Consider the following 17052-nt stretch of genomic DNA (forward strand, 5'->3'; position numbering starts at 1 on the left):
ACCAAGACGTTGTCATACATATTGCAAATATGAAAAATGAACATGCTTCTGAGCTCCAAAATGTTCATACTGGGTATAATTCAGATTAAAGTACACAGTTTTTTAAATCCAGGTTGTAAACTGGATGCTTAGTTCTTTTCTACAGGTAGTTGATCTCATCAATTTTCAGGTAGCACATAACCTGGGTTAGCACATGCTTCATGGTACATGACCTCATTTTTTAATTCTAAATGATACTATCATGAATTATGCATTTCTCTTTCTTTATTAATCAGGATACATGCTACAGTCATGGATTTGTTCATGGATAAGAACTCCATTAACAACAAAGAGAAGAAATGAATGTATTAAGGACTCTGGGATCATCACAGAGTTTAATATTGTTAGAAAGTGATAATGGCTTCAGTCTCCTTTTATGACATGCATTAATAAAGACCCCAAAAAGTAACATTAGTTATTTTTGGCTAGCAGCTGTTTAAGCATCACTGCAGAGAGGCGATATATTCTATATTCTTGTTGTGGTCACCGGTTTTGCCAATTAACTGGGCTAGGAAAAATGTCTTATCATGCCATGTTAACCTTCTCCTCTTGCAAGATGTCTTGTTTTATAAAAGTTACACCTCCTTACAGCAGAAGACCTTGAACAACACTGAACAACTAGCTACTAGGCTTCTAGAGGGTGGATTTTCATTTCATGTTTTTTTCTTTTTGTTAGCATAGTAGTATTGGAAGGAACTGTAGAGCTTTTCTGATATTCAAGAGATGAATAATAGGAAGATTATGTCATTGTTGGGGGAAAAGAGGAAGTGTTTTACACACTGGCTCTTTCTCTCTTCCCCATAGTTCAAATTTATTCTCAAGTAAATTTTACAAAGGCTCATAACCTCAATTTAATTCTCCTCCCCACTTCGCCTTCCCAATCTGCAGTCTCATTCTCATGTCTTCTGCTTCCAACCTCATAGCTCAGCCCACATTAATGTGTATTTGTAGCACAGCTGCAATCCATGGAAAATTAGGAGACACAAAATATATGCAACTATGGAAACTTTTACTTTTGAGAAAGTCAAAAGTAAGCTTTTTGTCCCACTAAAAAGAAATTTAAAAATAGATCAACAGATTAATTTATAACCCACACAGTACAGTAGGTCTCAACCTACTTAGCAAAAAATACTAGATTGATTGAAAAGTTGGCAGACAAAATAATGCAAAGAATTTGTTACATAATGGCTACTAGACTTGGAGGACTATTAGATAGCAACAAGGATAACTCTTTCTACTCCCATCTGGTAGCTGTCTGGACTTTTTACAGGCCAGATCCGTTAACCTTACTACATTAGTGGATAGCCTTTAGTTTTAATTATTATTATTTTTTTAAAAAACTCAGACTACTCTAATTTAATCTATAAAGCAGCTATTATGAAGGTGGCCAAGTCATCTGAAAGTCAGCTGCTGATTTGACTCACAGCTTTAGTATGACAAAAATTTCTCACTGACCAACCTACAAAAACCTCAGGATCAGTTCTAGAATTTAGTTTGTGATGAAACTAGATATAGCAAGCAAGTGCATTAGGCTTTTCAAAAGAACAAAACCTACCAATGTCAAGGAAATAAGTATATGGTATTTAGAACTAATCTTCATCTTTTATTTTATTTTATTTTATTTTTTAATTTGATTTATATGCCGCCCTTCTCTGGAGACTCAGGGCGGCTTACAATGCGCTAAGCAATAGCCTTCATCCTTTTGTATATTTATACAAAGTCAGCTTATTGCCCCACAACTGGGTCCTCAATTTACTATCTTAGAAAGGATGGAAGGCTGAGTCAACCTTGAGCCTGGCGAGATTCGAACCTGCAGTAATTGCAGGCAGCTGGTCCTAATAACAGGGTGCTTTAGTCCACTGTACTACCAAGGCTCTTATTTTTTAAAAAAATAATTTCATTTTATTGATGGATCCTTGGTTTTGATAGGGTTGGATAACATTAATATGCAGAGTTGCTCTCTCTATAGAAAGCAATTTAATACCAAATTAATTTGGGTCATACTGAAGAGATCTTCATGGAACTTCAGAGCATGAAGATACCCCATCTAACTCAGAATTTACCTGAATCTGATACACATTCTTATTAAATATGCTGATTTATATAAATGTAAAGTTTTACAAAAAGTGGGACTGTAATAGGATAAATTTGGAATCTGTCTCTCCCTAGTAACCCCAGTGGGGTTCTCAACATCTCTGTCTGAACAAATGTTTGTATTGTGCATCAGAATTTGTGAGAACTATGTTGTACTAAGAAGTTCTGTCTTTTTTTCTCTTGCTTTTCTTGATTTTAGACAAAGAACTCTCCTACAGGAATTCAGAAGCATTACTTTCAAAAGATGAATTCTGCAAGATATATATTTAATTTATTGCAGCAGCTAAACTTATCTAAAATTTGTCAGCTGTGTGTCTAATATATAAATTCTTTGGCTACGAATTCTGTCATCCTCAGCCCATATTTTGAGGAAAGTCTTGTATAAACTTTGCTTCCAAAAAGTTATACCTGTTTAAATTTTATGTAAAATTATCTACTTAACTCCTTCATGCTGATGGTGTCATTTTAATAGTTTAACTCATCTTCATCAAACCCTTAAATGGTTGAAGCTGGGGAAAATATTCTTAATTTCCTTACCTCTTTTTCCTGTATCTGTAATTATTTGCTTGTCTACTCCATCTTTACAAAGACTCATAAACTCAGTTTAATTCTCCTCCCCATTCCATCTTCCCAATCTGAAGTCTCTTTCCTGCTATATAGTAGAACAGGTGTAGAGCGTGGACTAAGTAGTCAGTGTTTCATATGCTAAATTGTTAGAAAAAAGAAGAAAATCCTGCCAACTGATTGACAAAGAGAGAGAGGTGCAGATGGGAATCCCTTTCTGGGGTTTCAGTTTGCAAAAAGGCCATGGTGCCTGCATTGGAGGGAAACCACATAAGTCTATCTGGAAGGTTACATATCTCTATACCTACAGTACTTTAATGGTGACCCTAATTCCAGGGTTTGTCAGTGGATATTGGAACTAAAAAGCAGTTGAGCCAGACACAGGAGGGACACTTAGGAACTGGAGAATCACTGGGGATAAAAACCTCCAAATATATTCTACAAGGTATCTAAAGGGCATCGAAAAGTTTTCTGAGAACATGCCCATTACATTACAAACCCAGTTACAGTAGTATCAGGTTTACAACTTTCTGTATAAAGACTTTACAGTTAATGTGTTTTATAAAATATAGAACTATGAATGATATTTTTAAAATATATTTTCCTTGCCAATAATACATAATCTGTTGTAAAAAATACAGCTAAAACCTTATTGAAAATATGATGGTCACAAGTTAGAACAATATAAGGAAAGCTACTTGTTGCAGCCCTTCGTTATTTTTTTCCCCAGGAAAAAAAAAATCAAATAACTTCATTCCTGTGTATTTAAAAATGTATAATCTGAACATTTTTTCTTAAACCAGGAAATCAAATTTAGTTTTAATTCTTATTTAGCTTAACTATAAATGTTCAATATTTTATTTTATATGCATGACAATCCAGTTATAATCCAGCTATAATCCAGCACAGTTAGTTCTTAAGGTCAGCTAAAAATTGCTACTTTATGTTCCAGAGCTGATTCTATTCACTTTCAGGAGAACGAGTGGGAAAATAGTTGTCACGGTTTTTATTGGTGATGGCTAACATTGTGCAGCATAGGATGGGAATCCCATATTAGACAGTTTCCTGTTGGTGTATAATGTTTTCCCTGCCAAATTGGCTTGGGAACCTCTGGGAATGACAGGCTGAAAGCTAGTTGCATGTATATCTGCCACTGGTGGAGAACAGACCTGAAGTTCCAGGACAGAATTGGGTTGGAAGGTCTCCCTATCTCTTGACCTCTTGTCTAGCTTAACCATAGATCAAGCCCATTGTTTCACTTATCTGAAATAAAACTCTATTTTGCTAGAGCAAAAGGTATGCTCTATCTTAAGCGTGGGTAAGCGTAACAATATCTTAAGGTGGGTAAGGAAATGGAGGTGTACAAATGTAGAACGAAGGTGTTGGGGTCATATAAGTATTCCTTCGCATTCATATATTTCCAAGAATGACTTCTTTCTGAGTTCCTTTCTCCATGTGTCTCATTACAAGACTGTGTTAGGCAAATAAACAGCCCTCAATAAGTTCAATTAGAGGTTTCTGCATAAACTGGATGTACTGATTTTAAATGCTAAATCTGTGGCTGCTGCTGAAAGCAATTGTATTTGAATCAGTAAATTCAACTTTAACCAAGATTATTTGGAAGTAAATTCCATTAATACTTTCAGTAGAATTTACTTCAAGGCTACTTCATTAGGATTGTTACCTTAAAACAACATTCTGTTTGCATTTCATGGGACTTCTATTTGAAAAAAAATAGCATAATAGTATGCAGCATATCATGGTTATGTTTAGTTGACTGAAATTGTCATAATGTGAATGATATATATTGCATACAATTTTAAATGTAGTCTTGGACTTTGAAACCTCAAATTTCATTTTAAAAACATCAATCTATCTTTCAGCATGTCTTTCAGCATCAGCCATGTTAACTGCTAACAAAATTGCTCAAAATAACAGGTTGACTTTTTATTTCTAAATATTTGTATCTGAAAAGGGCAAAAACATCAATAAGATGTGAGAATTTTTTTTAGAAACAATGCAACCTCCCCACCCCCAAATCTCCAAACAGCAGTTGTTCATCCTGACTCTTAATACCCTTGTATTAAAAACTGGAACCTTCAGTTCCAGTGAAATCAAGGTTTCCTTAAAGATAGCTTGGAATTTTAACACTTTTGTATTCTGCAACATAATCTAAGTTGCTTTAACTATGAAACTATGAACTATGCAGTGACTTTGTTTCAGCATACAGAGGCTGGTATGGCTGGTTTTGTGCTTGAAAACTGTAGGTACACAATATACAAAGAAGACCCTGCACATTTCAGCTTAAATACAAGGCATAAAAACTGGTGAATGTTTTGTTAAATAAAATAATATCTTATATGTTGTACTGAGCAATGATTTAAAAGAGTTGGATATTTCATTCTCCTGAAACATTTCAAAAGCTTGAAGCTTGGTTCTATACCTTTAGGTCAACTGGAACAATAAGGCAAAACCATTGTCCTATTTAGCTAAATATTTTTCTGACATTTTCTGCCAAAAGTGTACTGTAGTCTGTTTTTATGTGAGTCTCAGTTTCGTATGAATAATCACCAGAAGGCATAGAGGAAAAACCTAAACTGGACTTTTTGACAGCAAAAAAGGGAGTGATTAAATACTTTGAAAAGGTACGAGGGAAATATTTTGGAATTCCTGTGAGAGTATCACTTCTCTGCTACATGTTAAGCAGTCTTTAAAGAACCATTTTTTAAAAAAATTCAACTCTTAAGGCAACTGCATGACCAGGTTTGGTAAACAATGGGACAGGTAGACAATTGGCTTCAATCCCTCTAAATATTATTTCAAAGCACACGGTCTTCTTTTATAGTAATACTTTTTTAAGTCAAAACCAATAAAACACTAGGCTTACCTATACAGTAGATTATGGTATTGACTGTCCTTGATTCTTTCCTCTTTCCATTGCATCAGACTCTATTTTACTCAGCCCGCAGACGAAACTCCCACAACAGCTGGCACTTAGTAATCAGATAGCAAAATGTGTCAAAAACACACCTACACATGCTTTTCAGTTTCACCTTTGGTAACCCTTCTCTTGCATAGGCCCAGCCCCAAGTTATTAATTTCACTTGAACATGCTTGAACATTTGCTCTGGGTGAGAGGGAGAGGCTATAGTGGCAGTTTTGAAATGGACCAGCTTGTCAAATCTTTGTCTTGAAAAGTGACAATTTTAGCATACATGGAAATACCCTTTTGCAGGTAGATTCCAGATTGCAACTATTTTGTTAGTGGTGAAAAGAAATGTATATTTCCAGTAACAGTCTAAAAGCTAAGAAAATGCAGTTTTGCTGAATGGAAAGTCTTTTCTTGAGTAAACAAATGCCTGAATCTGGTACAATAAATTAGTAACTGCTCTACATTTATTGCCCAATAAATATTTGTGCAATAAATGTAAATAAATAATTGTCCAGACAGGTTCTAAATGAATTCACCCCCACCCCCATTTACCATGTTATATTTGTGTCAGCTTGTAAAAGTAGCACAAACTTTTCCAGTACCATCAAAAGAAAATGTTAACACAGTGTGATGATACAAAAACACAACGGATGATTAAAGAAGCTACTGATGCTGTGTTACCATATGCAATCCAACTTGCTAGAGTCAAAGCAGCAGATTTTTTTTTTTTGTGATTAGCTAATAGAATATTGAATATTGTTTCAATAATTTAAACTTCAATAATTTATTAAACTTTAAGCAGCAGGTCTCTCTGGTCAGATTTTATTAGCATGCTTCTAAATGAAATAAATTCTAGTCAGTGTCTCTTGAGGGAGGCAAGATTGAGTTTGTTGCATTCAGAGACACAGCTCAGTTTGCAGTAACATACAAAATCCTTATACACTGAGTCTGTCCAAGTAGTAAAAAGCTTTCATCAAAAAAGATGGTGGGGAGAAAAATCTTGACTTGTTTTCTTCAGGATCTCAGTACATATAAAGTCTTAGATTTCTAGACTGCTCTTCAGTTGCTGTTACATGACATTTTCAAAAAGCTGTAAAGATCTCATGATATTGTCATCCTGGAAACAACAAGAAAATACAATATACATATTTTAATTGCTGACAGTTTTGTCCAGTCTGTGATAGCGATGGGGGAATGTTTTCAAAGACCCACAGATGATCTAGTTTACAAATTATCACATATGATTCTGCATGTATGGTGAGGCAAAAGTGTGAGATGTTTACTCTGAAAAAGAGCAGTCAGTACAAAGTCCAGTTTCTCTGATCCCATGCATCTGTCCTAATTGTTTTGGGACTCATTAATTTTAAGCCTCTGGATATATTTAAAACATCAGAATATTATATTACTTTGGCTGATTTCCTGAATTCTGGTGTCTTGTCTCTGTGTGTGTGCACATACATACTCTAAATATATTTTTCTGGGTTTTTTTATTTTTGTTATAATGTTAATACAGCTACACAGTTTAGCAGACTTTGTAGGTGAAAGCTTTGGACCTTATGCATAACCAAAAGCTCCAGCAAAAAAGGAACATTTTATCCCTGACCAATTGACCAACCCACCATCCCAAGCAGTCATCTTGTCAAGAGGTTGAGTATCTCTGTGCCTGCTGAAAAATGGGCATAAGCATGATTCTGATCTGATTTTAATTCTTTAAAACACTAAGAAGGTTTCTTGGTCTGTCTCAGCAAGCTGTTAAGTATTATAGGATGCTATATAAATTGCAACCCTTTTGGGGTTGCAGAAATAAATTGATACATGTTGCCAACTTTGATGTCCATGTCCAGTACTTTAGGAAATCTTTTGGCAATATTTTATAATAAACCATTCAGTTAATTTACTATATTGTCTAGACATTTAAGTATATGTAATCAGTATGGGAATTTTATATATCACATTTGAACCCAGAGGCACCCAGATATAGACTCTTAATTAATTTGTTTCAGTTTCACTGTTAGTGACTAGATTTATTATTGCAAAATAATGGAAATCTGAAGTGTATCTCATGTAAAGTATTTCAGAGATATTTCAATGTGGGAAGTTGTCTAGCCTGAAAAATTAACAGTAAGAGTTTTGGAAAACTCTACAATAAAAGAAAATTCAATCACATTTGGTCATCATTACTATTAAATGATGGGGGATTTTAACCTGCCATCCGCCGATGAGGTGTCTGAGGTGGCTTGGGAGCTCATGGCTTCCATGACGGCCATGGACCTGACCTTAGTTCATGGCCCTACTCACACGGGGGGAAACACGCTGGACCTGGTTTTTGTCTCTGGTCAGTGGTTGAGTTATCTTGAGATAGGGGATATAGTGATCGAGCCCTTGTCATGGTCGGATCACTCCCCCCTTCGCTTTGACCTTCGAACCGCTGCACCTTGCCACAGGGAGGCGGAACCGTTGAGGTGGTTCCGCCCCAGGTGCCTGATGGATCCAGATAGGTTCCAGACAGAGCTTGGGCCATTTCCTGAGGCTCTGGCACATGGCTCGACTGAGGAGCTGGTGGCCGCCTGGGATAGGGCGGCTGCTGGAGCTTTGGATCGGGTTGTGCCTTTGCGGCCTCTGACCCGGCGCCGATCTCACCTGGCTCCTTGGTTCACCGAGGAGCTGAGGGAGATGAAGCATCGGAAAAGATGCCTGGAGAGCGGTTGGAGGGCCAGCCATTCCGAATCTGACCGAACACTGGTAAGGTCTCATATTAAGACCTACCTGGTGGCGATAAAAGCGGCGAAGTATAACTATTTTGCCGCTCTTATTGCATCATCAGATAATCGCCCGGCCGCCCTGTTTAGGGTGACCCACTCCCTGCTCCACCAGGAAGCGCGGGAGGACCCCTTGGAGGGTAGAGCCGAGGATTTTGTACAGTATCTGCATGACAAAATCGCTCAGATTCGGGAACACATGGACTCTGACTGGGTAGATTCAGGGGGGAGGACAGAGGCAGGTCTTGTGAGTATTATCTGGGAAGAGTTTGATTCTGTGATGCCCGAAGACATTGACAGGATACTGGGCAGCCACATGTTTACTGGACTCCTGGCTGGTGCTGGCCTCTTGGAAGGTTACACGAGGCTGGCTCCAGGGGATTATAAATGCTTCTCTGAGTGAGGGTGTCTTCCCCGCCACCTTGAAAGAGGCGGTGGTGAGGCATCTCCTCAAGAAGCCTTCCCTGGACCCGGCAGTGCTGGCAAATTACCGTCCAGTCTCCAACCTTTGCTTCGTTGTGAAGGTTGTTGACAGTGTGGTAGTGCGACAGCTCCCTCAGTACCTGGATGAATCGTTGTATCTGGATCTGTTCCAGTCGGGCTTCAGGCCTGGGTACAGCACGGAAACAGCATTGGTCGCGTTGGTTGATGATCTCTGGAGGGCTTGGGACAGGGGTTGTTCCTCTGTTCTAGTCCTATTAGACCTTTCAGCGGCTTTTGATACCATGGACCATGGTATCATGCTGCACCAGCTAGAGGAGTTAGGGGTGGGGGGCACCATCCTACGGTGGTTCTCCTCCTTTCTCTCTGACCTGTTGCAGTCCATGTTGACGGGGGGCAGAGGTCGACCCCGAAGCCCTTTGTATGTGGGGTGCCACAAGGGTCGGTCCTCTCGCCCCTTCTGTTCAACATTTATGTGAATCCGCTGTGTGAGACTATCTGTGGTTTCAGGGTGAAATACCATCAGTATGCTGACGACCCTCAGCTGTACATCTCCACCCCGGACCACCCCAACGATGCCCTTGAAGTGATGTCCCAGTGCTTGGAGGCCGTGCGGATCTGGATGGGGAGAAACAGACTCAGGCTCATCCCATCCAAGACCGAGTGGCTATGGTTTCTGACATCCCGATATAGTCAGTTGGTGCCATCACTGACTATTGGGGGTGAGTCATTGGCCCCCACGGAGAAGGCTCGCAACTTGGGTGTTCTCCTGGACTCACGGCTGTCTTTGGAAGAGCACTTGATGGCCGTGGCCAGGGGGATTTTTTATCAGGTCCACCTGATTCGCCAGTTGCGTCCTTTTCTGGATCGGGACTCATTAATTACGGTCACTCATGTTCTCGTTACTTCCCGCCTGCACTACTGCAATGCTCTCTACATGGGGCTCCCCTTGAGGAGCACCCGGAGGCTCCAGCTGGTCCAGAATGTGGCCCTGCGGGTGGTTATAGCAGCAGTGTGGCGCTCCCATGTGACCCCCCTCCTGCGCGAGCTGCACTGGCTCCCGGGTGCGCTTCAAGGTTTTGGTTACCACCTTTAGACCGCTCCATGGCACCGGACCGGGGTATTTACGAGACTGTCTTCTGCTACCAATAGCCTCCCACCGACCAATACGCTCCCATAGAGAGGGGCTTCTCAGGGTGCCGTCGGCCAAACAGTGTTGACTGGAGGCCCCCAGGGGGAGAGCCTTCTCTGTGGGGGCACCTACCATCTGGAACGAGCTCCCCCCAGAGATACAGAGGATTCCGGATCTGCGCACGTTTCGTCGTGCTCTCAAAACTTTTTTATTTCAGCAGGCTGGCCTGGCCTAACTCTCCCTTTTAAATTTTTAAATCGTTTGATTTGTTTTATAAATTGGGTGTTTTAAATTTGTTTTTCGGCCAAAATATTTAATAATTTTAATGGACTTTTAATGTTTGTATTATCTGTATTTATCTTGGCTGTTCACCGCCCTGAGTCCTCCGGGAGTAGGGCGGTATAGAAATTTGATAAATAAATAAATAAATAAATAAATAAATAAATAAATAAATAAATAAATAAATAAATAAATAAATAAATAAATAAAACATTAATAATTTTTTCCTTACAGATGACCTTTACGTGTTGTATACATACTCTTTTGAAAAGAAAGATTGATGGTAGGAGTAAAAAAAAAATTGGATATTGCATTTCTCTTTAAATGCATTTCTCTTCTCCTCCCTCTTTTTTTATGAGTTTGTTGTCAGTTTTTATTGACATCAATAACAATCTTGTTTCTGATACCTTTGTTGTTATAATTTTTGATTTACTCTTATAACATAAAAATATTTTTTAAAAATGACTCTACCTTCTGCAGACTCAAGTTTCTGCATTTCTAGGAAACTGAGCCCTGGTTTCTATAAGAAAGTGATGAACCTGTTTCCAGCTCTTTTTCCTGAACCATTTTCTTCAATTCCATAGCAAATTGCCATTTAATTACTACAATTTACTCTGTTATTCAGAGCCCCGTACTTTAGGCTTGGGAATATGGTTAGTGATAGCCACATATACAGTAGAATATGGGCAAATATGACCATCACAGTTCAAGATGCCCCAATAGCTTTTTTTTTATTATTATTTGATTTATATGCCGCCCTTCTCCGGAGACTCAGGCGGCTTACAATGTGCTCAGCAATAGCCTTCATCCTTTTGTATATTTATACAAAGTCAGCTTATTGCCCCCACAACTGGGTCCTCACATTGGCAAGAGATCAATTCTCGCTCCTTGACTATGACTATCATTAAGTGTTGTACCTTATGATTCGTGATGAACATATCTTTTCTTTTATGTACACTGAGAGCATATGCACCAAGACAAATTCCTTGTGTGTCCAATCACACTTGGCCAATAAATAATTCTATTCTATTCTAATTAATAGTGTGCCATTCAAGTGCTTTTCTTTATGCCCTAACTCTTCCAAGAAGCAATGGCTGGAAGCTGGTCAGATGGAGAACCAAACTGAAAATAAGAAGAATTTTTCTGACAGCAAGAATGCTTAATTAGTGAAACAATTTGCCTTCCACAATTGTTCCAGTGATCCATCACTGGGGATTTTCAATAAAAGAATAGACAACCATTTGCCCAGGATAATATAAAGACTTCTTCCTTGGCAAGGGTTTGGACTACAAGAACTCCAAGGACCTTTCCAGCTCTACGATTTTATGATCATTAACTGAATGGTAGAAATTGTTGTTGCCAGGGACCTGTGATAATCTGGCAAAAGGTGATAATTTCATTTTTACAAATAAAATAGGGTGCATGATAATATGGGAAAGGGTTAGCATGACAGATCAAACAATGCTGAGGAAAGATGGATGCTGAAGAAGGACATATTTGATAAAGCTGGTGTTTCTCTACCAGAATAGAAGGCCAGTGAAATAGGCAAACATGAACAAATGATTTAGGAGAACTACAGAATGTGTTCAGATAATGTTTATTTATTTTGCTTACCCCAAAGCCTGTTTCCTGGAGATAAGGAAATGTAATTGTAAATCATAAATGGTTATACAAGTTTGATCTGCCGATTCTGTACAACTACTTTGCTCTTGTTTGGGATTTGGGCTTAAATAAAATAGACTCAAATTCAAATTTATTGTGGTAGGAGCTAATAGATTTATTATAAATGTTACATTTCTCTTTCTGACAAAATTGCTTCTCATACTGGGTATAATTGGAATTGCTTTGCTCAGATGGTAATACAAGAAATCAGAAAGGGAAAGAAGAAGAAAAAAACCCTGCCTATGTCTGCTTAGTATTCTAATGAGACAAGGGAGGTTAAACCTAACTTTAAAGAACCGGTTGCAAAGACTGAAACGGAGCCTGAAAAATAGGAAGTCTGTCACAGACAATGTTTAAGTAAAGGGAAATGCAATCAGACTTTTAAGAAGAGCTGGTCACAATTGTTTACTTTTTTAAAAAAAGTTAAGCACGCATGCATTCACAAGTAGCTGCAGCAACATGGGGTAACTCTACCCTCCTGTCCTTTGGAGTACAGAAAAGATAACTTTGACCTACTTAAAGAGAAGAAGAGGATGACTAGCAGAAAGTTAATCCATTCAGTTGTAATCAGTGGTGGGATTCAGCTGGTTCGGGCTGGTTTGGGCGAACCAATTGTTAAATTGGTGGCTGGCCCCGCCCTCCCCACCATGCCCCTTCCATGAGTCCCCATGCACCCATTTTGGCTCTCAGCTAAGAGCAGGGAGCCCTACTAGGCCCAAAACAGAGTGCGGGGGGGGCAATGCTCCCGTGGCCCATTTTTGCTTTCAGGGGGGTGCAGGAGACAAAGTGCTGCCTGTCACCCTCCCTGGCTCCAGTGGTGGGTTGCCCCTGGTTTGGACCAGTTCGCAAGAACCACTAGTAAAACTGGCAGGAGGCTCCACCCACTGCCCTGGATGTCATCATCAGCGATCTGTGCATGTGCAGAAGCAAGGCGTGCACACGAGCGAAGCAAACTGGTAGTAAAGGTAAGTAGAACCCACCCCTGCCTGGCTCCCATGGCCACGCCCACCTAGCCAGTCATTAGGGCAGAGAACCAGTTGTTAAATTATTTGAATCCCACCACTGGTTATAATGGTGATGGTTGCACCATTGGAATACTGAAAGGCCAGGTTAGGGACAGTCCTCAAGGAGAAAATCTATCTGTGTGGCTGCTAGGAGTTGAACATGACTTGATGGCACATAATCAAGAATGATAACTTGAGTACAATATTGTGTGGTCAATAGACTACTGTATGACAGTTGATCATTCTTTGCAAGTAGCTACAGGGGAGAATCTGGATCAAGACAGTGAACACGGATGATTCTTTTTAAAAGGAGCAATAGAAAGATAATTTCTTCTTCTGAAGGAAAGTAGGAAATGAAGGATTTTTATTTTGTTCCCGCTCTTTCTGAACTGAGTAAATTAAAGGGGACGAGATGTTTTGCTATTGTCTTGCCCGTTGTGCTAAATGGGGAAACTAAAATGATATTAATTTATTTCCATCATAATATTGAATAAAGTGACCTGAATGCTCATATTCAATAAAATAAGGAAATTTAATTTTACAAGCTAATAACTACCAAAATTAAAACTGACATCAAATTATCCACTGGGAATCTAACTGAGACGTACAAGCAAATGCTTCTAATAAAAATATGAAGGTCTATTCTTCTAATGCTTCTAATAAAAATATGAAGGACTATAAAATAGGGATGTCAAACTGGCAGCCCACGGGCCAGCTGTGTCATGTGCAGGCTAAGCCCACCCCAACTCTGCAAGTGGGAAAAATGTTGCAAAATGTCCCATGACGGCAACGTGAAGTGGCGAGTTTGATATCCGTGCTGTAAAGGAAGAACTAAGCTTCTATGCCCCACTGAAAAAAGTCCCCACTTTACATATAAAGGTAGTCCTTTACATTTTTATTACATATGTATTTTCATTATATTTATGGCATTTTGTTACATATATATTCTACCAAGTATCATAAGCATGAAGAGTTATTTGAAAAACAGTGTTTATATGCAATGTTTAATTAGATCTGCAAGGCCCAGCAAACCAACTGATCATCAAGTATTCATCTGAGAAACAATTATAGGAAGAAAAAATATATATAAAATATATGCTATGTATTTAATGAAGTTTAGCTATTTTAATTAAGGAGAATGCAAAGTGATCTCCTAAGGGAATATTAGAGATCTCTATTGGATGCAAGTTATTCTTAAAAGGACTTTGTAGCCACTGAAAAAAATCAAAGAGTTTTTAGGAAGCAGATGGGTTACACGTTTCAATTTTTAATGAAATTCTAAATATATTTACACTATTATTTGGCTGATTCCCCTTTCAGTTACAGTTTGATAATATCTGTAGTTTTTTCTACATATAAAGGCAGAAAGACAATGGCTTTCTGAAATATACAGTATTCTTACTGTATACTTACCAACTAACTGCCTTATTCAGCACTTGTTCAAACTTACAGTGGTGTTGAAAAGATAAGTGTATGACCATCCCTTGAGTTTATGGCCATTGCAGCATCCCCACAGCTTCAAAACAGTGATTTAGGTGTTTTGCAACTACTGCACATTTATAATGGTCGAAGTGTCCTGTGGTCACCTGTTGGCCATTTGCAACCTTCACAACTGGATTCCAACAGGCAAAGTCAATGGGAAAGCCAGCAGGAAGTCCCAAGTCACAGTCACATGACATCAGTCTTATGATTCACCGTGATTTGTTCCATTACTGTGATTTGTTCCAGTCCCTATTGCAGTTGGTAAGCCAAAATGATCTGTACTAGAAGTGTCAAAATCAAGAAAGCAAAGCAGTAGAAGCAATCTTTAGGGCAAATTCCTCCATGGTTAGTTTTTTTAAAAATTACTAGAATAAAGGATTTTTAAACACTGGGAGAGATTAGAAACAGAATGTTTCTTTGAGCCTTCATTACCATGTTTCCCCAAAAATAAGACCCTGTCTTATATTTTTTTGAATCCTGAAAAAAGCGCTTGGCCTTATTGCCATGCATTCAAAAGCCCAATTGGGCTTATTATCAGGGGATGTCTTATTTTTGGGGAAACAGGTATTTTATTTACAAGAAGTTAGCGTCTCTATTTTGTTCATTGTATAGCAATGATGATCCCCTCCCTCTCCAATGAATAAAACAAACTGAGTTAACTGACAAGAAATAAATAGACCCTTTGGCTTGTGTTCTTTCCAATGAATTTCATGCACCAGTTAATTATCTCCATTTGTTTCAGCTATTTCAATACATTTTTCCACACCACATGATCAGAGTTAGAGTTAGCGTTATCACTTAATGATTGACAGTTACCTTTGTGAATGTAGATATTCTACAGCATAACCACAAGAATATTGTGCCAATCAATTAAATCTGTTGTGGGGGAAAAAAACCTTTGGGCATGAGATTTTAATCCTAATGGCAGGCAAAAAAGGAAGTATTGACCATTTACTCTTACTAATTACATTTTCATTTATATATCCCAGGGTTTTCCAAACTCCACTGCCTACTGCGGATTTGGGCAGGCACAGCCCCCCAAAAGAAATTTTGCCTTGCCTATATTGTCCTTACCTCCTGACATGACTCAATAAACTCATCCAAAGTTACAATGCCATCTTTGTTTTTGTCCATTTTCTGTAAAGAAAAAGAAAGAAAAATGGAAACATTTTGACTCTGTATTGGCTTTGAAGCATAAGACAGAAATGCTGCAGAAGCACAGCTCTACATTCTGCAGATGTCTACAGACTGTATTTTCCAAATATGAAACGATTAAAAATATAAATTTTCCATGTAGAAACACATGAATATTACCTGGAAAAATACTTCTACATGTTGTCTTGGAGCATCTTCCTTCAGCACTGGGTAAGTATACTTGCCCATCATGTCATAAATTGCCTTTACTATGTCCATCATTTCCTGAAATTATGACAATTAAAGCACTTATTTGAGATATCAAATAAGATTAATTTTCAAATCCAATACAGCTATGGCAATGACACCCTAGAAATCTATTTTTTTTTCTTTGAGTGCTGATTTTCCACAACAAAACAATACTAACATGGCAATATTCCATTAGGAGGTTTAAAGCTGCACATAATACAGAATTGTTTCGATTAGAAGGTTTATTAAATTCATAGCTGTGATACCGACATTTTCAAATGAAAGTTTAAAACATAAATGCAGAGTAATATATATGTATTATGTTATGCATACCTGTGTTTTGATCCTTTAATTAGAAAATATCTACTTAGTAACTTTGAATTCAATAAACTTTTATACTCAAAACAAAATTTGTTCGGCATGCCCAGACCTGGCGCTATATTTGGTCTTGTCAGAGATCTTATAAGGCACAGGTTGAACATTACTTGCATTTGCAAGACCATGGACTGGATTTCTGATAACTATGTTTACAGATCAGTACTCTTAATTGTTATTTCTAAATTAGATTCAGATATTTTTGTAAGCAGCTTATATCCAATGACAGTTTTGCATCAGCAAAACCCATTTCTCTTTATCCAAGATGGGTCATCTAGTCTTTTCAGTTTTCCTATCTCCTTTTGCTCCCTATACTAGATCCTTACAGTTATGGAGTGTTACTTCAGTTCTGAAGTCCAGTTTTTTTAATTAGCATCTAAGGCTGTAGTTAATAATGTAATTATTTGTTGATGCAAAAGCCATCCCTGGATATTGCCGGTCAGTCTCATCAATACAGTACAGTCAACAATTCTATGTACATAAGAAAATGTCAGTCGTGCTGGATGCAACCCTTTGTTTGTCTCACATAAGTAAGCAGTAAGTGCTGTTACTCCACTAAAAGTAAAAAATCTTGCAGCATATTAAAAGCTAACACATCAATTATAACATAAACTTCAAGGGCTTGCTGTTCACTCTGTTGCATATTTCATTTGATCCTATCTATCAAATGCATGCATACCTTAATAAACTTTTTAAACCAAAAAGGTGCTGCTGCAAAACTCTAGTTCAACTCTCTGGAAAATTATATTCATGTATTTTATTAACTTGTTTTGTGCATATGCTAACTGAATCAATGAGCCAAAATGTCATTGTGAAGATTTTGGTGCTCTCTGAATTTAGCTGTTTGCTTGCAGACATTTCACTTCCCCAATAGGTAATATCATCAGTGTGAATGAGGGTGGGGTT

General features: G+C 38.2%; 1 protein-coding gene across 1 annotated transcript in view; it reads right to left on the reverse strand.

Moving 5' to 3' along the window:
• Positions 1–6665: 6665 nt before the first annotated feature.
• The window catches only part of KCNIP1 (potassium voltage-gated channel interacting protein 1), a 344909-nt gene continuing 334522 nt past the window's right edge, over positions 6666–17052 (reverse strand). The window contains exons 7-9 of the mRNA XM_070934030.1: positions 15703–15807; positions 15463–15525; positions 6666–6746 (exon numbers count right to left, since the gene is read on the reverse strand). Of these exons, the coding sequence (XP_070790131.1) occupies positions 6699–6746; positions 15463–15525; positions 15703–15807 (216 nt within the window). The 3' untranslated portion in view covers positions 6666–6698. The remainder of the gene's footprint in view (positions 6747–15462; positions 15526–15702; positions 15808–17052) is intronic.

This window comes from Pituophis catenifer, unplaced genomic scaffold (genome assembly GCF_029215685.1).
Source record: "Pituophis catenifer annectens isolate HBS135680 unplaced genomic scaffold, rPitCat1.0.hap2 SCAF_2, whole genome shotgun sequence".
NCBI lineage: Eukaryota > Metazoa > Chordata > Lepidosauria > Squamata > Colubridae > Pituophis > Pituophis catenifer.